This window comes from Delphinus delphis, chromosome 13 (assembly GCF_949987515.2).
Source record: "Delphinus delphis chromosome 13, mDelDel1.2, whole genome shotgun sequence".
NCBI lineage: Eukaryota > Metazoa > Chordata > Mammalia > Artiodactyla > Delphinidae > Delphinus > Delphinus delphis.
The window spans coordinates 24,511,879-24,537,149 of NC_082695.1; the positions used below are offsets into that span (position 1 = coordinate 24,511,879).

At 50.4% G+C, this 25,271-nt stretch overlaps 1 gene segment (V, D, J or C); it reads left to right on the plus strand.

The window, feature by feature from the left end:
• The first annotated feature begins 20,492 nt into the window (after nt 1-20,492).
• Nucleotides 20,493-21,561, plus strand: LOC138414253 (immunoglobulin lambda variable 3-25-like). The segment is given in 3 exon segments: nt 20,493-20,565; nt 20,724-21,047; nt 21,548-21,561. Coding segments are annotated over 3 exon segments (384 nt in total).
• Nucleotides 21,562-25,271: the final 3,710 nt, after the last annotated feature.

Genomic DNA, 25,271 nt, shown 5'->3' on the forward strand with positions numbered 1-25,271 from the left:
AGAGGACTGAGGAGAGAGTGAGCAAGGGCAGGTGCAGGAAGCTGATTTGCATGGAGGCCCCTCCCTCCTCTGAGGGGGAGGGGATAAGAGAGGTCTGGGGGTGCAGGCTGAGGGCTGGGGGCTCAGAAGGCAGCGTCTGGGGCGTCTCCACCATGGCTTGGGCTCTGCTCCTTGTCACCCTCCTCACTCAGGACACAGGTGAGGCCTCCAGGAAAGGGACCCCAGGGACATCTGACTGATCCTTTGTGTCTTTGTCCTCAGGGTGACAGAACTGACCAGAGTGTGTTTCTCCTCTTTCCAGGATCCTGGGCCCAGTCTGGCCCGACTCAGCCTCCCTCAGTATCCGGGAATCTGGGACAGACGGTCACCATCTCTTGTGCTGGAACCAGCAGTTATGTCGACTGGTACCAACAGCTCCCAGGCATGGCCCCCAAAACTCTGATTTATGAAAACAATAAACGGCCTTCAGGGATCCCTGGTCGCTTCACTGGCTCCAAGTCTGGCAACACGGCCTCCCTGACCATCTCTGGGCTCCAGGCTGAGGACGAGGCCGTTTATTACTGTAGTTCATATGCTGGTGGTTATGCTGTGCACAGTGGTCCAAGTTCATGGGGAACTGAGACAAATATCTCCTCTGAGATCACTCAGCCCTTCACTCCTAAACTGAGGTTTTCATTTGCTTTTGTTATTAGTTTATTTAGAAGCAATTATGAACTTAAACAAAAATGTATAGTTTACATAGAGAACTGCTGCATAACCTTTTTCCAGATTCACGAATTTTAAATACTTTGCCATAATGGCTTTTCTTATATCCCATTTTCTCTCATTCCCTCTCTGCCTTTGTACGTCTATCCGCACACACATCCATACGCACACACAGCACACACTCAGGAACACAAAGCATTTATTTTCTGAATCATTTGAGAGTAACTTGTATCTATCAGCAACCAAGTCTGCGTATTTTTTCTCACATAGGATTCCGAATCCATCACATACATCCTTTTAAGGTGATGGATCCAGTGGTTTTTAATAGAGTCACAGGTTTGAACATCCACTAACACTCAGTCTTCCAGGATAACTTTCATCCTCATAAAAGGAACACCTCATCCGTCACCAATCAATCCCCTTTCCTTAGTCCCTCCAGCTCTCAACCCATTTTTTTAATAGATTTATTTATTTTATTTATTTACTTTTGGTTGCATTGGGTCTTCATTGCTGTGCATGGGCTTTCTCTAGTTGTGGCGAGCGGGGGCTACTCTTCGTTGTGGTGTGCAGGCTTCTCATTGCGGTGGCTTCTCTTGTTGCAGAGCACGGGCTGTAGGCGTGCGGGCTTTCGTAGTTGTGGCACATGGTCCCTAGAGCGCGCGGGCTTCAGTAGTTGCGGCACGTGGGCTCAGTGTTGTGGCTCGCAGGCTCTAGGGCGCAGGTTCAGTAGTTGTGGTGCACGGGCTTAGCTGCTCTGCGGCATGTGGGATTTTCCCAGACCAGGGCTCAAACCCGAGTCTCTTGCATTGGCAGGCGGATTCTTAACCACTGTGCCACCAGGGAAGCCCCTCGAAACCATTAATATACTTCCTGCCTGTTCTAGACTTTTCACATGAATGCAACCATACCGTATGTGGCCCTTTTCGCCTGGCTCCTCTCACTCTTTATAATATTTTCAAGGTTCTTTCCAATTGCAGCACATATAAGTACTTCATTCATTCTTATTGCCAAATAATGCCACATTGTCAGCATCGACCTACCTGCTTGAACATCTGGGTAGACCCAGGCATAAGCACCAGATGGCTTTCCCATCTTGTGAGAACTTTCCCAGTTTTAGCTCTGAAAGTGCCCTGTCCTGCCTGGGACTTCAATCTAGGGCAAATCAGGGTGGATCGTCGCTGAGATGGTTAATTTTATGTGTCACTTTGACTGGTCACAGGGGACTCAGATGAAGCATCATTTCTGGATGGGGCCGGGCAGGTGTTCCTGGATGAGATGAGCATTTGAATCTGGGGACTCAATAAATACATTGCCCTCCGCAGTGTGGGTGGGCATCGCCCAATCTGTTGAGGGTCTGTGCAGAGCAAAAGGAAAAGGAAAAAGAACACGTCTGTGTTCTCTTCTCACTGCACGAGCTGGGACATTTCACCTCAACTTCTCCAGCCCTTAGACTGGCATTTACATCACTGGACCCCTGGTTCCCAAATCTTTGGACACAAACTGAATTACATCACCAGCTTTCTCAGCTTTCTAGGTGTAGAGAGTGGCTCCTGGGACTTCCCTGCTCAATAATCAATACTAATCTCTCTCTTGCTCTCTCCCTATGTATATATATTCCTTACAAAAAATTCTTCTTTATTTATATGTATATTTTTTTATTTGTTTTGTTTCCCTAGAGAACCTTGACTAATACAGTCCTCTTACCAGGAAACTCAATCTTCTCATAATGTTCTCATCAGAATTATTTTTTCTAAGCTTTTACCTGTTACCTTCTTTCTTTCCCTATAAACACATAGGTCAGTATCAGCATGCTTGAATCACCTTGGCTGGAACAAGGTCATACAGGGACCCCCAGCAGCTGGGTCACAGCACAGGGAGAGGGGTCTCAGCTACTGGACACCAAACAATGTCCTGAGTCAGGTCCCCTTGTGTGTAAGGCTGGTGAGAGGCTACACCGGCCCTACAGGTGTGTGTCCTGGTGGAGACGACAGAGGTGACACAGAGGCCACTGTCTCAGGATCTTCTGTGGCACCTGCGGAAAGACTTGCTCCCTGACTGTAAGGGCTTCAATGGGATCTTTACCAAGAGTCACCTGTGCACAGGCAGCAGGAGTCACCGTGGCCTCTACGAGTTTCTCCCGTAAAGGTGGGAGCACACCCTCCAGCTGAAGAATTGGTCACGTTTTTACAACATGGAGAATTTCCAACAAAACCACAAGGCAGATGTGGAGAGCAGAGGATGCTCCAATAGGAGATTTCTGGAGCCACGACCGTCCAGGTGTGCGATGTGTGGCGTCTCAGGCTGTAGTGGCAGCTTCCTGTGAACCTTCAAATAATTATACTATATTTGAATATATGAGTATATTTCTACAATGATGAGAGGAATGTCACTTTGGGTGGAGGTAACATGAAATGGTTTAGCTGTCCCTATGGTCAGGGTATCTGCCAGGGTTGTTATTATTCACGGCAACGAGGGATCAGCATCGCTGTCCTGGTACCTTCCTGTGTCCATTGAATTGGGGTCAGGTGTCATTAAACTTTTCTGGCTGTTATGACGTTCTTTTCTTAAGAATGTTCTTTTCTTAAATGTTGGTATTTAATGAATCCCATATTTAATTTTTCCAGAAAGGTAAGAACCCAGTCATTGATTTTAGTGATTCTTAATAGGTATATGCTTTTACTTTGTTGCCTATCACTCCTATTATGCGTTAGTAGTAATTTCCCTCCTTTAGAGGCAGTCATTCTTATTATATTTCCGTCATGTCTTATTGAGTGGGCGCAAACATCTCAGGAATTTTTAATTCAACCGTGACGCCCGAATCATGAGGGGCCCTGAGTTGCTGCTTGTATGAACAAACGTGCAGCAGAGGCAAGACAGCTCCCGTGACCGCGGGGTTTGCTTCTTGCAGGAAGCACTGGACACCTGGAGTGATCACAGGAGGCCTGTCCACAGCAGTCCCCAGATATAAAGATCCAAACTGCTGGGTTCTGACCTGGTGTCAGATGTCTGACTGACTGACCTGTGAGAAGGTCCTGAACCAGTCCCCGCTTTATTATAATCTCAAAAAAAGACATCGTTAAATGAATGTCTACATAGTACAGCACATACCTCTGTGAAACACACGCCAACGATTGTCTCAAATCCAGAGCTAACACTTCCCCACACACCTTTCCTTTCCCGCCCCCAGAGGCTCCCCTTCACCCACCCCAAGCTCGGCCAGGGCCTCACCTCCTTAGCTCCTGGAATGTGGTCGTGTGATATGAACAGTGACACTAAAATCCTTCATCACAATATTCGTGTTCCATAAACTCCTAGTCCATCGCCTGAGGGGTCATGTCCATTTCCAACCAGAAAGGACCCGTCATCCTGAGTGTAATATAGACTGCAAACTCAGCTCTTTCTGGAAAAACACCCTTGGGGAAGCGTGTCTGTGATGAAGAGCCTTTACTTCTGGAAGGTGCCAGGCTCTGAGGGGAGGGCGTCTCAAAGGCACAAAGGGAAGACAGAGAATGTCCGTGTCCCCAAGAACTGACCCCTCCTGTGGAGAAGACCCAGAGCTGGACCCCCAGGCCCCTCCTGACCCGGTCCCTCTTTCAGAGCCTCAGCCCCAGAATCTGCCCCTTGATTCCCTGGGTCATTCTCTATCTGGACGGAGCTCTCCCTCTGTCGCACGTTATCCTTATTTTGTCGATATTTAAGGATTCTGGCATCTTCTCGGGGGCCCGTTTCTCTCATCTGCATCCCTAACGGGACTGGATTAATGTATGTCTCAGGTTCCCTCATCCCTGAGCCCACGTCCACCTCCCATGTGACAAGGCCATCCTGGGGCGAGCAAGGTGACCCCGAGGGGGGCCTTTTGGCTTCCTGATTTTGCAGGTGGTGTACCTCATTCTGGAGGAAGTTGAGGGAAGGTGAGGCTTGTCTGCAGGCATGCGGGCCTGGCACTGAGCTGGGGAGGGGGAGGGGAGGCCTGGGTGTCCAGCCCTCACTCATCTGTCTCCCTGGGCTCAGCTCTCACCACTGAGGCCAACGGGAGGCAGCAGGGCCCAGATTTAGGGGAGGTTGTCTGTGCTGTCGCCCTGTCCTGTCCAAAGGCCCAGCAGCTTCTTCCAAGCCAGTCCTAAGGGGGTCATGAGGAAGGGGTGTCCAATATCTCCCGTATCCCATAACCACTCTACTGGACATGCCAGGGAGCATCTCCAACCTCAACCACCACAGAGCAGCGGAGAGGGTGACGCATTGGCACCTTAGACTAGGGGACTGGGGAGGGCATGAGGGACAAGGCAAGTATCCCTGGCACTGCCTGGGTCCCTGGAAGAGGGGTCACTGGATGTCCCCTCCTCCACAGCATAGATGCCCTGCTCCCCTTGTCCAGCAGAAGGAGGGGAGTTCTTGCTTCCCTCTGTATCCACCACGACCCCCCACAGGAGGAGAGGACACAGCCAGCTGGGCTCCATGTTCTGGGCTCTGTCACCTTCTCAGTCTGTCCTGAATCAGAAAATACATGACAGTCCATTTTAATCTCTCAGGCAGCTCTGCTGTCCAGGGACTCAGACGTTCCCAGAATCAAGGGCCACAGTAGAGGCGGTGCGGAACGACGGGTGCAGGAAGCTGATTTGCATGGAGGCCCCTCCCTCCTCTGTGGGGGAGGGGATACGGAGGTCTGGGGGCCCAGGCCCAGGGCTGGGGTCTCAGAAGGCAGCTTCTGGGGCATCTCTGCCATGGCCTGGGCTCTGCTACTTGTCACCCTCCTCACTCAGGACACAGGTGAGGCCTTCAGGGAAGGGACCCCAAGGACATCTGACTGATTTTTTGGGTCTTTGTCCTCAGGGTGACCTGGGCCTAGTACGGAACTGACCAGAGTGTGTTTCTCCTCTTTCCAGGGTACTGGGCGCATTGCGCCTTGACTCAGCCTCCCTCAGTGTCTGGGAATCCGGGACAGATGGTCACCCATCTCTTATGCTGGAACCAGCAGTGAGAGCAGGGGTAGCAGTTATGTTAGCTCTTAACAACAGCGCCCGGGCACGGCCCCCAAAACCTTGATTTATCAGGTCAGTAAGTGGCCCGCAGTGATCCCTGATCGCTTCTCTGCCTCCAAGTCTGGGAACACGGCCTCCCTGACCATCTCTGGGCTCTAGGCTGAGGACGAGGCTGATTATTACTGTAGCTCAGGTACAAGGAGTAACAGTTTGCACAGTGGTCCAAGTTCATGGGGAAGTGAGACCAAAATGTCCCTGAGTCCACAGTCTCCCTATTGGTCTGGAGAAGCTTCTCCTCCCTGAGCTGCCAGCCTCATGCAGCTCGGCCGTGAGAGGTCAGTGGTCTCTGAGCTCCTCCCTCTGCCTACACTGGAGGTGGTGGGAAATATGATCTTGGGGTTATTGTCTTGGGATGGTAACCACTTCCTCATCCTGTGTGATGTGCCACTCTTGCCAGCTCTTCCACAGCAGTGTGATGGTTAATTTTATGTGTCTATTTGCATGTTATAAGAGATGCCTAAACTGTGGTTAACACATTATTTCTTGGTGTCTATGAAGATGTCTCATGAGGAGGACATTGGCATTTGAGTCCACAGACTGAGTAGAGAAGATCACTGCTACAGTGCACTGGGCACCATTTTTGAGTTGAGAGCTTGAATAGAAAAAAAGGGGGAGGAAGCGAACGTTTGCTCTCTCCTTGTCATCAGAGGCTTCACCTTCTTCTGACCCTGGACATTGGCACTGCTGCTTCTTCAGCTTTCAAACTTAGCCCAGGACTTACATCCTAGGCCCCCGAATTGCAGGCATCTTACTCAGATTGAATTATACCACTGGCTTTCCTGGTTCTGAAGCTTGCTGATAGATTATGAGACAACTTCAGCCTCCATAATGGTGTGAATCAATTCCTACAATAAATTATTTTTTTTTCCTGTTTCTCTGGAACAACCTGACTAATCATGATTTTGGTACCCGGAGCAGTTCACGAAGAATAGAATTTTAAGGATGATTTTTCTTAATTGATTCTAAGGTTTCTGGAATTGGCTGTCTAATCTGATTTGATTGAATGGTGCTAATGGCTATTTCCATTAGTACAGAGAGCACAGCTTGTGTATATCATGAACTGTTCATTGGAATGAGAAAAATCCCTGCCTTGGATTCTTCTAAGAAACCACTTGTAAGAATCGAGGAGCTAAGTGACCCTGTATATGATATTTTGGTAGGTTTTGGGAACCCTACAGAATATCATGATGTTGGTATCTGCTTGGAATGTTGCTGGATAGAATAGGGAGAGAAAAAGATGAGCTTAGTGATTCAAGATCCCATCCCAAGGGCCGCACAAGTGACATGCGAGCTTTCCGGAGTGCCCTGGAGGAGAGCCTCATCTCGTGCAGCACCTGGACTGAAATAGCTGAAAAGCCAACCCAGACCCTCCTCCTTCAATTGGCTACATTCCAGCAAAGTTGAGTCCCAGCCTTGTAGTGAAGAAGGCGGTTGGGAAAGAACCGGATCCTGCAGCTTGGGTGCGGATGTGTGGGAGGACCTGAGGGACCTGGGGACATTGAGCCCCTCAATTCTCATGTGTCTTCTTTGCCTGTGGAAGGCGCCTCCCCACCCCCAGCGGTACAGGTCTTTCCACATCTATCTGGGGCGATTGACTCTGCATTGCCCAAGGAAAAGGTCACGGCTGCCCTGAGAAAGCTGCCACGTGAGGCTGTGCTGATTCTCCTCAGGACCTCCCGCCCCCATTGCCCCTCTTTGCTTCTGGACCCACAATTAGACTCGGGTCTCAGCAGTCTCCTAAGATGAGAATAGAGTGTGAGCCTCGAGAGGGGCACTGCACTCCAAGAACTGCTTGGTTCTCCTAATTCACACAGACAGAAATCCCCAGAACAAGTTGGGAAGGGATTCGAGGGTGGGGGGCAGTGGTGGAAGAAACATCAAGCTGGGTCAGCTGGATTTGTGATCTGGGCTCACTCCACAGAGACTCTGCGTTTCATGTTCCCTGCAGCTCGGGGAGGTAGAAAGAGCCTCAGCACTTTGCAGGTTGGCTGGTGGACGCAAAATCCACGATGGCCTCTAGTGAGTGACCTAGAGAAGCCAGACCTGCCTGGAGACAAAAGGTAGGGAGTTTGTAATGTTAGAGTGGATTTGTGTTTTAAGACCTGCTACCGACTCCGGGAGGGTCTAGAAGACGTGCTTCTCACCAACACTTTAAGAATCAAATCTGTGAGGGGAACCTCAGCATCCTTGAAGAACTCTGTGCTCACCCTTGTCTAGGCCAGACCTTATAATGGGAACTGCAGCCCCTCAGCTGGAAATCCTAAACACAATGAGAGGAATTGGATCCTGGGTGGCAGGGGCCTAGGGACGGCCCTCGCCTGCCAAGGGCAAGGCTACTGTCACAGCGGAGTCACAGCAGCCATGAGAAGAGTGTGACGCGTACAGATCTATGTCATGGCTTGTTCATCGTGGTATTTCTAAAAGTGAAAAAGGTGGGAAGACTGCTAAATTCCTACTTGGTCAGAAAACCTTCTGGGTCAAGTGAACAAAAGTCTAACTAAAATCATAAAAATAGAGAGTCACGGCCCCTCGGTTAATTCCTAGCCTTGAGCAGTTTACAGACCCAGAACCCCATGAATGAAGCAGAGGCTGAGTGCCCTTGAGGAAGGACCCTAGCACACTATCAAAAAGGTACACTGTGATCTTCCTCCCAGTCTTCCCCAAGGGGACCAATAGCCTACTATCAGGGTAACTGTGTACAGGGAAAAACAAAAGAATCAGACTTTTCAGGGACTGCTGGATGCTGGCTCTGAACTGATATTGATTCTGGGACCCCCAAACACCACTGTGGCCTCCAGAGAAGGGGTTTGTGGAGATGGGGTGATCAATGGAATTTCTTCTCAGGTCTGTCTCACAGTGGCTCCCATGGGCTCCCGAATCCAGTCTGTGGTTATTTCTCCAGATCCCGAATATAGTTACCGTGTGGCCTGAACTGCCCACCGTGAACTGGGTGGTGTCTGACCCACCAAGGCACATACATCAAAGTGCACAGAAGTGGACAGCTGCAGTATGACAGCCCCTCTCCAGGACGTCCTTGAAGGACACGGTGAAAGGAAACCCTCCCCACAGGCAGACCCTCCAACAGTGCACCTGGCTGTGCATTCTGGAGGGAGAAATGGCCCGACGTGCAATTATATATCGAGTCATTGGTTTGGCTGGATGGTCACGGACTTGGAAGGAATGTGATGGAAAGTTGGTGAAAAAATAAATTTGTAACATTGATGGATCTAGAGATTGTCATACTGAGTGAAGTAAGTCAGACCAAGAAAGACAAACATCATATGATATCGCTTATATGTGGAATCTAGAAAATATGGTACAAATGAACATATTTACAAAACAGAAATTAAGTCACAGATGTATTAATAGAAAACAAACTTACGGTTAAGAAGGAAAGGGAGGGGATAAACTGGGAGATTGAGATTGACATATACACACTACTATATATAAAAGATAACTAATAAGAACCTACTGTATAACACAGGGAACTCTATTTGGTGCTCTGTAATGACCTATATGCAAAAATAATCTAAAAAAGAGTGGATATATGTATACATATGGCTGATTTACTTTGCTGTACAGCAGAAACTATCAATAATGCAACATTGTAAATCAACTATACTCCAACGAAAAATTAATTTAAATAAATAAATAAATAAATTTGGGAAGAGGTACATGGATAGACCTCTCTGAAAGGGCAAAAATTACATGAAGATATTTGCGTCCAATGTGAATGTTCACCAATGCGTGACCTCAGCAGAGGAGAATTTTAATAATCAAGTGGATAGGATGGCCCATTCTGTGGATTCCAGGCAGCATCCTTCCCCAGCCACCTCTGTCTTCATCCAATGGTCTCACAAACCAAGTGGCAATGTTGACAGCGACAGAGATTATGCATGGACTCAGCAACATGGGCCAAGGCCACCACAAACCAAGGTCGACCCGGCAGTCCAAACAGTTCTGCTAATAGCCCAGAATAGCCTCTGGGAATGAAAGTTTGCATCACCCCATCGAGTCAAGAACCACGACCAGCTGAGGTGCCTGCTGAAGGCAGAGGAAATACAGAATGGATAGGAGAAGAAAGTAGTTATAAATACCACCTATGACTGTGTGACCAGTCACAGAAATGAGGACTGAATGGTCATGAGTGTTTCCTCTTCATTTGGTTATGAGTACGTGTGTGTGTGCGCGCGCGCACACGCACACGTGCGCACATGCTCATATTAAGCAAACAGCTTTGTTTTCTTTCATCTCTTGTTCCCTTTCACTGTCACTTCTCTGGGGGTGCTTGGGCTCCATTTAGGGTTCAAATCTCCAGGAGGCAAATAATCTTCATAGATTTATTGCTGCCTCAGCTTCCCAAATCCCTGCACCATGCTGAGCCGTCTTACAATGTGGGGGCCACCATCTGATAGAATCGACATGCCTAAAATATCCAACCGAGTCCAGAAGAGTAGGTTCACATCCCCCACTCCATCCTCCCTCAGTTGCCCCCATGAGGCTTGGAAAAAGATTTAGTTAATAGACACCCAACTCGGAGCAATAAGTCCCAGGTGCCCTTACTCCTCACGTCCATAAACAACCAGACTTTGTGGGGAATCAAAAAGGGTGTCTCCAAAAGTCCACATACATTCTCTTCATGTCAGAATGTAATAGAAGACACAGACAGTATTTGATACAGAGCTACTGGCTGGATTCTAGGACTTCTAAGCTCAGATAGAGCTTGGATTTGAGATAGAGAAGTTTTATTTAGAGACTTTCAAGAAAAGACTGAGGTTCATTTTAGAGGGAATCAACCAGAGACCCAAAGTCAAGTCTATCAGGCCTGAAGTCTCTTTTGGGAAAGGAGATTTTCAGACATTTGAGAAGTAGGGGACACTGTGAGTCCATATCTCTGTTTGTGGGGAACTGGCCCAGCTGTGCATCTTTTCAAATGACACCATTTTCATTCTCCCGTAAGTGGTCCCCAAGCATGCCTCAGCAGCTGTGACGACCCTCACGCCCAGAGAGGGTGGGCGACTGTTGAAGGAAAACAGACACAAAGCCCTCACCACCCCTCCACCCACTCTTCATCTGCAGGTGTTTACCCAGCTGGGAGGCAGCCCTGGTGCAAGCAGGAAGCTGGGTGGGGGATTTGCATGAGGGCTGCCCTTCACTGAAGAGATGGAGAAGAGGAGATTTAAGTTGAAGGAGTCCAGCTCCAGCTGTGAGGTCCTCAAGAAGCAGTGCATGTAGAAGCATCACCAACATGTCCTGGACCACTGCCCCCTTCATGGGCTTTTGCACAGGTCAGGGCAGACTCCCTGGGCTCTGAGGAAGGGGCCTGGGCAAGGGGCCCTGTGGAGGAGTCACCTTAACTGTGGTGCCCGTGGGCGTCTCCTTCTGTTCTCGTCAGCTGTCAGCTCCCAGCCTGCGGTGACCCAGGAGCTCTCCCTCACGGTGTTGTCCGGACTGACAGTCACCCTCACCGGCTCTGTGAGTACGGGATCCAGCACAACTGCAAATGCTCAAGGATGGCTCCTGAAGAAACCTGGCCAAAATCCTGTATAGCCCATACACCACACGGACAAATGCCCGGCATCCATCCCCAGCTGCTTTTCAGGCTCCATCCTTGGGGACAGAGCTGCGCTCACCATCGCTGGGGTGCAGCCAAAGGAAGAGACTGAGGACTTCTGTATAGTCTGGTCTAATGTACCTGTTTCATAGTGACAGCTTCTAACGGGGAGCTGAATCAGCCTGGAGTAGCCAGCTCCACCTTCCTCTCCGCATGGTCCTTCCAGGGCACGGAACCTGGATCAGCACCACGGACAGGGCTTCCCTTCCCCGTAGGAAGAGCCGCTCCTTTCTCCGCTGACCATGGGCAGAGCAGACGAGCGACAAAGACCAGACTGGAGGCTGAGCTAGTGATGACCATCACAAGGCAAGTCATGTTGATCCAGAATTTTCAAGCAAGATCTCTTTAACCTAAGACTTCAGGAGAATGTTTTTAACGTTCCACCAGAAAAACCATCTTCCTCCCCAAGTGAATTTGGCATTATTATTCCTTCTCTCAGCCCCTGCCTTTCCCTGTCAAGTGTGCTCCCCAAGTCCTCTGCTCCCAATCACAGCAGCAAATCTACAGACATTTGGGGAAGGCGGTGACTAGTCACCCACACAGGACAGTAGACAGGGCTCAGGACCAGAGGCACATGCAGCAGCTAAAGCCCCAGCACTGCTTCATGGTGAGTACTGGGCAGAGGAGAAGGAGGAGTAACCCCTTCCCTGAAGGCCTTCAGACCCCAGGTGAAATAGGGATGGCTGAGGGGCTTGTCTCAACCCGCCTGTGTCAATCCTGTTCCTGCTCCCAGGGCTCCAGCCTGTGCTAAGCAGCTGCAAAGACCCGGATTTATTACGTGTGAATCCCCTTTGCTCCACCTGAACACATGTCACTTCTACCCATCAAATTCTTAACTCAAGGAAAATATCACTCTGACCCTGAGCTGGGTTTGAATCCCAGATCCCTCAGGATCTGCCCATGTGTAGGTGTTGTATATGGGGACCATTTTAAAGTGAAAAGTGAGTAAATGACAAATGCCAGGGGGATTAAATATCTGATTTTATCCCAAAAAATAGATATATAGACAGAAGACTCTGACATAAATTGTAGTAATATTTTTCCATCTGTCTTTTCAGGCAAAGAAAACAAAACCAAAAATAAACAAATGGGTCCTAATGAAACTTAAAACTTTTGCACAGGGCTTCCTTGGTGGTGTAGTGGTTAAGAATCTACCTGCCAATGCAGGGGACATGGGTTCGAGCCCTGGTCTGGGAAGATCCCACATGCCACGGAGCAACTAAGCCCGTGTGCCACAACTACTGAGCCTGCGCTCTAGAGCCCGCGAGCCACAACTACTGAGCCTGTGTGCCACAACTACTGAAGCCCGCATGCCTAGAGCCCGTGCTCCACAACAAGAGAAGCCACTGCAAAGGGAAGCCTGTGCACCACAACGAAGAGTAGCCCCTGCTCACCACCACCAGAGAAAAGCACACATGCAGCAACGAAGACCCAACGCAGCCAAAAAAATAAAATAAATAAAATAAAATAAATTAATTAAAAAAAAACCTTTGCAGAAGACAGGAAGCCATCAAGAAAATGACAAAGGGAACCTACTGAATCGGTGAAAATATTCAAATGATATGAAAGATAAGGGGCTTATAGATCCAAAATATATATAAACAGGTCATACAACTCAATATCAAAAAAACAAACAACCCAAAAGCAAATGTGTAGAAGACCTGAATAAACATTTTTCCAAAGAGGACATGCAGATGGCCAACGGGCTCATGAAAAGGTGCTCAACCTGGCCAATCGTGAGAGAAATGCAAACCAAAACCACAATAAGATGTCACTTCACACCTGTCAGAATGGCTATCATCAAAAAGAATACAAATAACAAATGTTGGTGAGGATGTGGAGAAAGGGGAGCCCGACTACACTGATGGTGGGAATGCAGCGACTATGGAAAACGGTAGGGAGTTTCCTCAAAAAATGAAAAATAGAATTACCATAAGATGCAGCATTTCCACTCCTGGGTATATATCCAAAGAAAATGAAAACAATAATTCAAAGCAACACATGCACTCCTATGTTCATAGGAGCATTATTTACAAGAGCCAATACATGGAAGCAACCTATGTGTCTATCAACAGATGAACGGATAAACATGTGGTATATGTATACAATGGAATATTAAATGCCAAATGAAATTTTGCCATTTCTAACAACACAGATGGACCTGGAAGGCATTATTCTTAGTGAAATCAGTGAGACAGAGAAAGACAAATACTGTATGTAATCACTTATATATGGAATCTTAAAAAAAAGAAAACAAATGGATGTATGTAACTAAACTGAAACAGACTCATAGATATAGAGAACAAACAAGTGGTTATTATCAGTGGGGAGAAAAAGGGTGGAGGGGCTAGATACGGTAAAGACTTAGAAGTACACACTATTATGTATAAAATAAATAATCTACAAGACATACTTTATAGCACAGGGAATATAGCCAATATTTTATATTAACTTTAAATGAAATATAATCTATATAAATATCGAATCACTGTTGTACACCCAAAACTAATATAGTATTGTAAATCAACTATAATTCAATAGAAAAAATATTCAATTTTATTGAATAATTATGTAATGTTATAGAGGTGTTAATTATGGCTACAGTGGACAATATACGAATGTAACATATTACCATGTTGTACACTTTAAATTTACACAGTGTTATACGGCAAATATATTTCAATTTTAAAAGTCAGCTACAAAAAAAATGATGGGGACCAACCAACAAGAAACCTGTTCTGTTTCAAAGTGCTACCCCAGCCTTCACAGTGGACACCTAAGTTATACCAAAACCTTTGTCTTCATCTGAAACAGGGTCCAGGGAGGAAATGGGCTGGGACCTGGACAGCTATTAACCCATCATTCGTTGGCTGGATATGTTTCTCCTTCATGTAAAAAAAGAAAATCCTGACAGCCTCAGTGGTTTGCTAGCCAAACCACTGTCCAAACTCTTAGAGGTGCAAGAGGAAATTTCTGGATGACCTACAAAAATAGTGAACTTTTCACAAGAAGACCATTTCCCTGGAGAATATTTAAATAACCATGTGACAACCTGGACAAGGGGCACATAAATCTCCTACTTGACACAGAATTCCAGAGGTTGCAGGGGAAATGTCCACATTGGAAATATGAACATGTCACCTGTGGATTGTTTTGAAAAGAAAAGCCAGAAATTTCCTCCAGGTACATCCCTGTCTAGCATGAGAGCTGAGGTCTAACTTGGAGGATGGAGACCACATGGGGAACAATTATGTTCAAAAAGTATTGACAGGGCTTCCCTGGTGGCGCAATGGTTGAGAATCTGCCTGCCAATGCAGGGGACACGGGTTCGAGCCCTGGTCTGGGAAGATCCCACATGCCACGGAGCAACTAGGCCCGTGAGCCACAACTACTGAGCCTGCGCGTCTGGAGCTTGTGGTCCACAACAAGAGAGGCTGCGACAGTGAGACGCCCGCGCACCGCGATGAAGAGTGGCCCCCGCCCGCCGCAACTAGAGAAAGCTCACGCACAGAAACAAAGACCCAACACAGCCAAAATAAATAAATAAATTTTAAAAATGGTCCACATCAAAAAAATCTTAAAAAAAAAAGAAAAAGTATTGACAGGACTTCCCTGGTGGTGCAGTGGTTAAGCATCCACCTGCCAATGCAGGGGACACGGGTTTGAACCCTGGTCCGGGAAGATCCCACATGCTGCGGAGCAACTAAGCCCGTGTGCCACAGCTACTGAGCCTGCTCTCTAGAGCTCGCGAGCCACAACTACTGAGCCTGCAAGCCACAACTACCGAAGCCCACATGCCTAGAGCCTGTGCTCCGCAACAAGAGAAGCCACCACAATGAGAAGCCCGCGCACTGCAATGAAGAGTGGCCCCTGCTCACCTCAACAAGAGAAAGCCCACGCGCAGCAACAAAGACCTAACGCAGCCAAAAATAAATAAATAAAATAACTAAATTTATTTTTAAAATGTATTGACAATTACAGGTTATTAAATGTACAGTTAACTTGTCACACTAATGGACCATGAACCAGCAACAGATGATATTTTATGCACCGGATCCCTAAGACCTAAGCAGTAATTCCAGAGAAAAGATCATGAAAATGCTGCACTAGTCGCTTTGAATCTGGAGTGTGTTGTCCTTGGGTTTTCTGTTCAGCTCAACGGGGAGCAGGGCATTGTCAGCCTCCCAGGTGTCAGACCCCCACCCCAGGGCAGGTGCAGCAGCGCCGCTCTCAGGCAGCAGGGAGAACTGACAGGAAGAATCTACAATTTAGGTTGAGAATTTCCCACACCCCCTCCTAACCCAGACATGTTCTAGAACACTCAGAAGAGGCTATTATTTAGGGATTAAGACCTCTGTCACTGAAGAACTGTGATCCAGGGCAGGACCTTACCCCTATCTAAATCCCAGCTTGTCACCCACAGAATGGGTTCAGAGAATACAGACCCACCTCTGAGCTCTCAGTGGCCAGGCCCGTCCAGGAGTGAGGCCAGGACTCAGACTGGGGTGGAGATGTCACCCCCAGACTATGGGACAGCAGGTGGAGGAGGATCCCCCGGGCCGAGGCGGGGTCTGCAGGGGCCACCCCTCCCTCTCTGTGTCCCTGGGGACTGAGCCCTTCTCTGAAACCACAGAGCTCCCCAGGCAGACCCCCTGGGCTCCGGCTGATTCGCACCCCCGGCAGCTCTCTCTCCAGCAAGGGGATAAGAGAGGACTGGGAGGCGCCCTGCCCAGCCTAGGCCTCGGGGAGCAGACTCGGGGTGCCTCCACCATGGCCTGGACCCCCCTCCTCCTCGGCCTCCTGGCTCACTGCACAGGTGCTGCCCCCAGGGTCCGCCCACCCCTGGCCCAGGGCTCGGGGACAGGCTTGGCCCTGACTCTGAGCTCAGCAGGGCGCTGCCCGTGGGGACAGGAGACTCCTGGCCCTGCCGCAGGATGGGGGACTGGAGGGGCTGAAATCTCCCCACTGTGCTCACTGCTGTGTGTGAGCCCCGAGGGGCTGCGCCTGCCAGAGAAAGTGGGGGGCGTTCTCATTTGTTCAGAGGCTCCATCTACCAGCCAGGCCCATGGGCCCCTGGGGCTGAGACTGACGGGAGGGGGCGCCCTCGGGGCCCAGAGAATCTTTGGAGCTTAGTCCAGGCCAGGCAGGTGGGGGTCTCTGGACATGGGTTCTTCACCTCCAGCCCACCTGTCCTTTTCTCTCCTGCAGGCATTGTGTCCTCCTATGAACTGACTCAGTCACCCTCGGTGTCGGTGTCCCTGGGACAGACGGCCAGGATCACGTGTGGGGGGAACAACATTGGAAGTAAATATGTTCAACGGTACCAGCAGAAGCCGGGCCAGGCCCCTGTGCTGGTCATCTGTGGTGATGGCAACCGTCCCTCGGGTATCCCTGACTGGATATCTGCCTCCAAATCGGGAAACATGGCCACCCTAACCATTAGCAGAGTCCGGGCTGAGGACGAGGCTGACTATTACTATCAGTCATATGACAGCAGTTATAATCCTCATGGTGACACAGGCAGATGGAGAAGTGAGACACTAACCTCCCTGCCTGGCCGGGCGCTCACTCCACCCACCTCAGAGCAGCTGGAGGGCAGGCCTGAGGCTTGGGCATCCTCTCTGGTCCTGGCCCGGCTCCTCCAGGGCTGGACACTCTGTCCTCTTGGGACCCTGGTTCATCCTGATGAAAATGGAGAAAGGTGTCTGCTCTGAGCTACAAAGACTGCTGTCAGGGTTGAGAGGAAAGGAAAGTTTTAGGGGTCATGATGTGGTCCAGGGCCCGAGTGTGATCCCGTGTCTCAGGAGAGCCCACGCTCTCTGAGCCGGCGGAGCTCTGTGGGGATCCGTCTGCTCCTGGTGGGACCCACTGCAGGAGTCCTGGGGCTGGGTCCCCTGCTCTTTGGATGAGGCGCCCCATGTCCTGCGGGGCTACCTGCAGCCTGGAGAGGCCTGAGACCTGGCCCTGTCCCCTGGGACCCTTCCTCTCCTGAGATTTCACAGAAACCGCAGAGGAAGTGCTGAGTCCACCTGGCTTCTCCTGGGGACACCCTCCTGGACACACTGTCCTCAGCTTGGACCCCAGGTCCCAAGTGCCCAAAATTACTGTCTGATGGGGGCAGAGTTTCTGTTTAGGGTGATGAAAAAGCTCTAAAAATAGATCATGGTGATGGGTGCACAACGTTGTGAATGTGTTCTAGTACCACTGGATTTTCACTCAAAAATGATTGTATTATCCAGGTTTCTCCAGACACAAAACAAATAGGATAGGTATGAATAGACAGAGATTTATTGTGAGCAATTTTTTTATGTGGATTTATTATGAGGAATCTTCCCATGAGGTTTTGGAGGTTGAGAAGTCCCAGGAAGCACTGTCTGCAAGTGGACACCGGCAGAGCCAGGGGTGAGATTCAGTCCGAAGGCCTGAGAACCAGGGAAGCTGATGTATGACTCTCAGTCCCAGGGTGGGAGACCGATGTCCCAGCCCCCCCGTCAGGGAGGAGGGGGACTCTACCTTCCTTGGCCTTTTGTTCCTCCCAGGCCAACACGGGGAGGGCCGCCTGCTTCACTGAGCCCACAGGTTCAAATGCTCATGTCCTCCAGAAACACCCCCGGACACCCGCAGAAATAAATGTAAGTGGGACCTCGGTTTCCGAGTCAAATGGACACACAAAATGAACCATCACGGTGATTAAAGTAATAACTCTTATGTATGTATGTTTTACAATATTTTTTAAATTGCTCAGTCTGAAATAAAGTACAGGAATTTGAATTCTGAAGTCATTTGACCAACAAAGCAGAAGAAGAATTGTGTAGTGATCACCCATATACCCTCTCCCTGGTCGTAACATGGGTTACATGGTGCCCTGGACAGTTACAGCCTTTCTCTGTCTCCATATATATGTATGTATGTATGTATTTCAGAGAATTCACATTCATCGGTCCAGTCCACAGCCGCCGCATTCCCAGGTGCCCAGAAGTTTATTTTAGCTGTTAGTTTTGTTACCGGATAAGATCCTCAAGTTTCCCGCCCCCACATTTGGTTATCACTTCTCTCTGATCCAGCATTTATCAGCTAAGATTCCTTATGACTCTAGGCTATGGGATCTTTTGCAAAAGTTCCACAGAGAGGAGTGTGTTCACTGTGCACAGGAGGACAGTGGTTCTCTTTTGTGAGAAATGCTAACAGAGCCCTTCACACAGACATGAAAGGATCAGAGATAGTAATTACAGTCATTCTAAGAAATAAGAACTATAATAAAGGCAACACATAGGTTAATTTTAAAAAGGCTGGTCTTAAGGTACTTTTGGTAAACCTGCAGGCCCTACAGACCCCTGAAGACTCAGCTCTCAACCAATAGACTGGCCATGAGACACCAGTCACTCCCACCTGCTCAGGAGAATGAGGACGAAGCATCACTGCAGCAGAGGCAGCAGGACCCAGCCAGGCCCCTGAATGGCCAGGCAGCCCTGGATCCCCACAGATTCTCCAGCTTAATCTGGGGTACAGCCCCGCTGACCACCCCCACATGCAGGCTGAGGGGGCTTCTACTGACAGAAAGGATGTGGTGGGGACGACAGTGATCCTGGGGACCCTGTCTCTCCTCCCAGCCTGGCCCTCATGCTCCCCTCCCTCCCTGATGAAGTTCTGCCCCAAAGGGCCAGGGTCTGAATCCAGGACCCCTGGGCTCCATCCTGGGCTCACCCCACATTTCTCTATTAATCTGGGGACTTACTCTCTCTGGGCCACAGCTTAACCTGCTATAAAATGGGGAGGTATGTACTGGCCTTAAGAAATCTTTTTCCAAGTTAAATTATAAAAAGTCCACCAAAGTGTATTGTTAACTAAAGGGGGAATCAGTGAGTTTTGAGGTCCTAGAGTTTCCTGTCGTCACCCTGCAGGAATCCGAGGAGAGGGGTTCAGCCATCTCTATGATTTCTGGATAGAATCCCAGTAGAATAGCAGGAGATTCCCCGTTTCCTTAAAAAGGCAGACTATGCTAAGGTAGAAATGCTAGCACCACAAACTCTGAGAGGTGTGAGGTGACATAAAAAAATAAAAAAAGGTGAAGAGATGGTGGAGATCATGATGTTGATGATGGAGATGATGGTGATGATGGTAATGATGATGGTGATGAAGAAGATGATGATGGTGGTGGTGATAATGATGATGATGATGATGATGATGATGTAAGGGCTTAAATGACCTCAAGTGCCAGGAACATCATCACTCAACTGACCTCCTGGGGAGGAGATAGTATCAATCTTGGTTCCCAAATACAAGGAACCTTGGGTCCTGAGGGGATTACACACGTTGCTATGGAACTTGACACTTTGCAGCTACAGTTCATCCGGCACACTCTACTCTACTAACAAAACCAAAGGGACAGGAAGGGCATTTCTACCCTGAGACATGGTTACAGGAATAACAATTGCACTGTGTAGGTGACCTCTCCGTGCTGGGCCGGGCAGGGCAGGGGTCACAGCTGCTCGGAGTCAGGGCTGGACTCCCTGGTCCACACTCTCTCAGGTGGTTTTTGGGGTGACCTGAGGGAGGGGAGCTCCGGTCTGATTCTACTCCACAGCAGGGGGAAGCAGAGAGCAGCCAGGAGCATCAGGACAGAGGGTAGGGCTGCCCAAGTGGAGCCCCAGAGAGAACCAGCCCTCAGGGTCCACAGGTGTCCAAGGTTCAGTGCTCGGCAGGAAGTTGGGACTGACTGTGCCATCCGCTCAGGACACAGTAACCATATTAAAGGATCGCATTCACAGTGAACCCCAGGACACCCAGTGAAAGGGGCACAGTGGCCACGGCCAGGATGCTGCCAGGCTGACAGCCCCACTGGGCCAGCCCAGGAGAGACCACTGGATGGTTTCCAACAGCGGTCATGTGGTCATTCATAAGGAAGGTGACTGTGACCTCAGACCTTGGAGGCCAAGTCTGATTTTTTGGACATGCGAAGCCGTGGAGGATGCTGGGTGACAGTCACCTGGGCTGATGGTTTGGGTGACTCCCATCTCAGTGAGGAGCCCCAGGGGGGTGTAAATTTGCATAAACCCAAACCCTCACTGCCCCCCTCAAAGCTCTGAGAGGGAATAAAAGGATATGAGTAGAACCCAGAGCTGCTGTGGTGTCTCGGAGACAGAGCTCAGGGCATCCACACCATGGCCTGGACCCCTCTCCTGTTCCCCCTCTTCATCCTCTGCACAGGTGCTGCCTTCTGGCCCTGCCCGCAGGCTCAGGCCCCCCAGAACCCTGGGCTGGGCCTGCCTCAAACCCAGAGTTCAGCCCAGGCACAGCCTCAGAGTGGAACCCCTCCCTGCGAATGGGTCCTTCATTCTCAACCCCTCTCCCATCCTCTCTTACAGGCTCCGTGGCCTCCTATGAGCTGACCCAGCCGCCTTCAGTGTCCGTGGCCCTGGGACAGACGTCCAAGATCACCTGCTCTGGAGACCTACTGGACAAAAAATATACATATTGGTACCAGCAGAAGCCAGGCCAGGCCCCTGGGCTGGTCATTTATCAGGATAACAAGCGGCCCTCAGGGATCCCTGACCGATTCTCTGGTTCCAGCTCAGGCAAAATTGCCACCCTGACCATCAGCAGGGCCCAGGCCGAGGACGAGGCTGACTATTACTGTGGGTCAGCTGACAGCAGTGATTATCTTCACAGTGACACAGGCAGACAGGGAAGTGAGACACAAACCCCCTCCCCGTCTGGCTCACACTCTCCTCCAGCCCCAGGAGGACTATGAACAAAACAGTGACAGGTCTGGCCTGGTTCCTTAACGTCTGAGCCCCCGAGGCTGCCCCTCCTCCCAGCCCTCCAGGCAGGCTCTGCACAGGGGGCTCAGGAGTGATTATGGACTGGCAGGACCAGGCTGGCTCAGTGTCTGGGCTGTGGTGTTGACTTGAAGAAACAAGGCCTGAATGAAGGACAGACAGCGAGGGCAGAGACCCAGTGCTAGTGGACCCTGGATGTCCACATGGCGCTGACTGGCCACTCATCAACCCAAATCTCTTGGATGGATGGCCAGAACCATCCAGCTCATCAGAGCTCTGGAACCTCCAGGATCCCGTGACAACCTGGGACTCCAAACGAGGCAAAGCAGCACAGTGGACAGAGTGGGGGCCGCCACGTCCCTCCTCCGGGCTCTCTCCTATTTCTCTCCTAGTTCTCTCTCCTATTTCAGACACAAGTGACTGACATTGTGACTTTGCAGTGCTGCCCTATCCATTACCTACACTATTTGAACCACATATGTAATTTTCAATTATCCAGTAAACGCTTTTTAAAAATTAGGAGAAACCGATGCAGTTAGTTTCCATAATAGGTTTTGCTTAACTAAATTACTTGAAAATATCATTTCAGTATGAATTAAATATTAGAATATTGATACATTCTACACTACACTCTCCTAAATCTTTGAAATGTGCTGGGTATTTCAGATCTACAGCACAGCTCACTGCGACCACCCACGTTGCATGTTCAGAAGCCTCCTTGGCTTGTGGCCACCATGTTGGCCAGAGCAGGTGAGATGGATGAGGTCTCCTTGGGGTAACCGTGCGTGTAGTACATACTCACCACACCAAGAGGTGACGGAGGGTCCCAAGCCCAGAGTCTTTGCTGGAGAGGAACTGCTGAGCCATTTTCCACCCAGACCGGGGATACTGAGGGTACCTCAAAATGAGGAGATTTAATACATGTATCCGTGTGACTTCTTTCCCAAAGGCAAGATAGTAAATACAACTACAATTTTAAAGGTGGTTCTGAATCGTTAAACACATTTTTATTACAGTCTGTGAAATGAATGACAATAGTCTGTACGTTTTTAAGTAAATAGTGTCACATCATCCCTTTCAGTAGGGAGATCATTTCCATAAACCCCACAAGTCATAAAGTTATATTTTGTGAATAGATCTAGATGGAAAGGTGGACCATAAGGAATATTTTAGTGACATTGGATACGGCTCACCTGAATACAGAACAGAGGGTGGTGACAGGAGGGGCTCAGGGGGCCTGGAGTAGGGATGGAGGAAACTATGGGGGGGGTTGAGGGGGGAGGGGGAGGGGGCTGAAACGTCAGGCTCTGAAGTCAGTCCCTTGGATGGAATCTTGACCCATGCATCCCTGTCTGGGGGAATCTGGGAAAATCATTTACCCTCCCAATGGTTACTCCTCCTCCTGAGACTGGGGAGAGGTTGTGCCTTCAGCAGAGGGCGCTGTGGGATTATTTGGTGCCCGGTGAGGTGCTGCAGGAAACTCACCAAGGGTCAGGCATATACTGGGGGCTCAAAAGTTGTCATTCTATTAAAGTAGCTACATGTGTAGGAAGACGTCCATCCTGGGGGCACCAAGGGGCACTGTGGTCCTGGCTGGGACCCTCATAAGTCCATGTCCCCTGGGGAGGGCCCAAGTGAAAAGAGCATGACTGACGCTTCCTTGAAGATACCTCTCTTGAGGAGAGTAAATGTCTCTCTGAAACTCACACGTGGCCCTTCTTCTGACCCCAGGGAGTCCCCAGCGTGAGGCCTCTGGGCTCAGGGCTCAGCCAGGAGCTGAGACACAGGATGGGGACGGAGGAGTAGATTTGCATTCACTGCTCCTCCCTTTGCGAGCTGCAAGGGGAGAGGATAAGACAGAGACCTGGAGAGGCCAGTCCAGCTGGGCAGCCTCAGTGCAGAGCTCGCAGAAGGACCTCCCACCATGACCTGGGTGCCCTTCTACCTCCTGCCCCTCCTGTTCAACACAGGTCAGAGTGGCCCAGGGACGCGGGGACCTCCCAACCCCTCCCTCCAGCACAGTCCTGAGGGTCACCTGCCCAGTGTCAGTGCCGTCAGCCAACCCTTGCATTTCTGTCTGCAGGTCTCTGTGCTGTGCCTGTGCTGACCCAGGCCCCGTCTGCATCTTCTTCCCTGGGAGGCTCGGCCAAGCTCACCTGCACCTGAGCAGTGAGCACAGCACGTACTACATTGAGTGGTATCAACAGAGAGTAGGGCAGGCCCCTAGGTATCTGATGAAGCTGACCAGTGACGGAAGCGTCACCAAGGGGGATGGGATCCCCGACCGCTTCTCAGGCTCCAGCTCTGGGGCTGACCGCTACCTGACCATCGCCAACATCCAGTCTGAGGACGAGACTGAGTATATCTGTGGTGTCAGCTATAACACTGACGGCCAAGTTGGATACCACAGTGACACAGACCTAGGGGAAGTGAGGCCAAAACCTCCCTCCCTTGCCCTCCATCCCACGGCACCAGGGTGAGCTGCTCCCTGTCTGTCCCCGGAGTCCTGACCTTTGAGTCTTCCCCTTGCAAACCCCTCACCCCCAACCTCTCCCCGAGTCACCCCCAGGGAGAGGCAGACACACATTAAAATTTAGGTGGTTTTGACGAGGTGGGATTCTGGGTCCTCCTCACAGGCCTGTGTGGGCAATGCTGGGAGAGACCAGCCCAGCCCAGGGCAGAACAGGACACTGGGACAGGGCTGAGCTGAGATGACCCTGTCCCCAGTAGCCCCCAGGCCCTACTCCAAGTCTCTCAGGGAAGGAACATGGATCTTGGCGTGCAGAGGCGACATGCAGGTCATGGTACCAAGTGTCCTGACTTGGGTGTCCCGGGTGCAGAGCAGGCCCCTGGCCAGGACTGAGGGCTCAGCAGGAAGCACTGGGCCTCTGGGGAGGGAGGATGGGAACCTTGACCCTATGGTGGGTGCAGAGCTGGGTCCTTAGGGAGTCATGAGGCGGTAAGGGTGTCTGTGGCAGTACAGACTTGGAGCTCGGCCGGGCTTCTCCTGCTGGGGAAGGGTCTCAGCTTTGGTGCCAAGAATGGCTCCCCATTCACCCACAGGACGTTGTAGGGACCGGCCAGCACCACGTCCACTGGGACAGCAGCAGGGATGGGGAACGGGGATGCTGAGCTGGAGACTATGGTCCCCTTACCCCAGTCGGACCCCCAGTGACTGAGGCCTGAGAGGCAAAGTCCAGGAGCTGCCCGTGGCCTGGAGGACTCCACGGGGGCAGGAGGGGAGGAGGCGGTTGGTCTCCTGGAGAGGGATGGACAGGGGGCCGGGGGCAGGACTGGACAGGACATCAGAGCTCCGTCCTGCAGTGACCTCTGTCCCCGACTCTGCCGGGACTCACAGGGGACACAGGGCCCTCTCCTGTCACCCCATCCCAGAAAGGGTTGTTCTCTCCAAGGCTTTGCTGTGACTTTGTCCCAAACAAGGCCTCCTGCAGGTCCCACTAGTAGGGAGTGTCCTGTCCCCCTTACACTGTAGGAAAGGGAGCCAGGAGGATGGCAGTGAGTAAACCCACCCCCATGCGGGTCCCACCACATCCACACACCCCGGGGCCTGTGCTGCTAAGAAGTGAAGACAGCAGGAGCCTGTGACGGACGCACAGAGGGACAGACGGCACGATGTGAGGACAAGGATGGAAAAGGGAAGACGATGAGACCATACCATGCTGTGCTTAGATGGCGACCCACCAGGGAGGGATCTGCCCCTATGGACTCGATCAGAGAGAGATGGACACCCATTCGAGGGCACCTCTCTGGTCAAGGTCATAATAGGGTCAGGGTCTGGGTGAGAACTGTCAACCTGTCTGTGAAAGTGACTGATGAACAGGGTGGAGGACGGTATCTCCTCCCAGGTTGGTCCGCACCTGTGGACATAGGATTAGTGACCTTATAAGAAGAGACGAGAAACACACCCCCAACCCCGAGTGAGCCACTGAGACAGACCATCTAAGGACAGAGCCAGAAAGCGCCTTCAGGGAGCCGGGAGAGAGCTTGCACTAAAAACAATATTAGGGCATCTTGATCACGGACTTCTGACCTCCAGAACCTTGGAAAATAAATTTGTGGTGTTTAAGCAACATGTGGGTGGTATTTTTCCATGGCTGCCTGAGCTGACTAAGA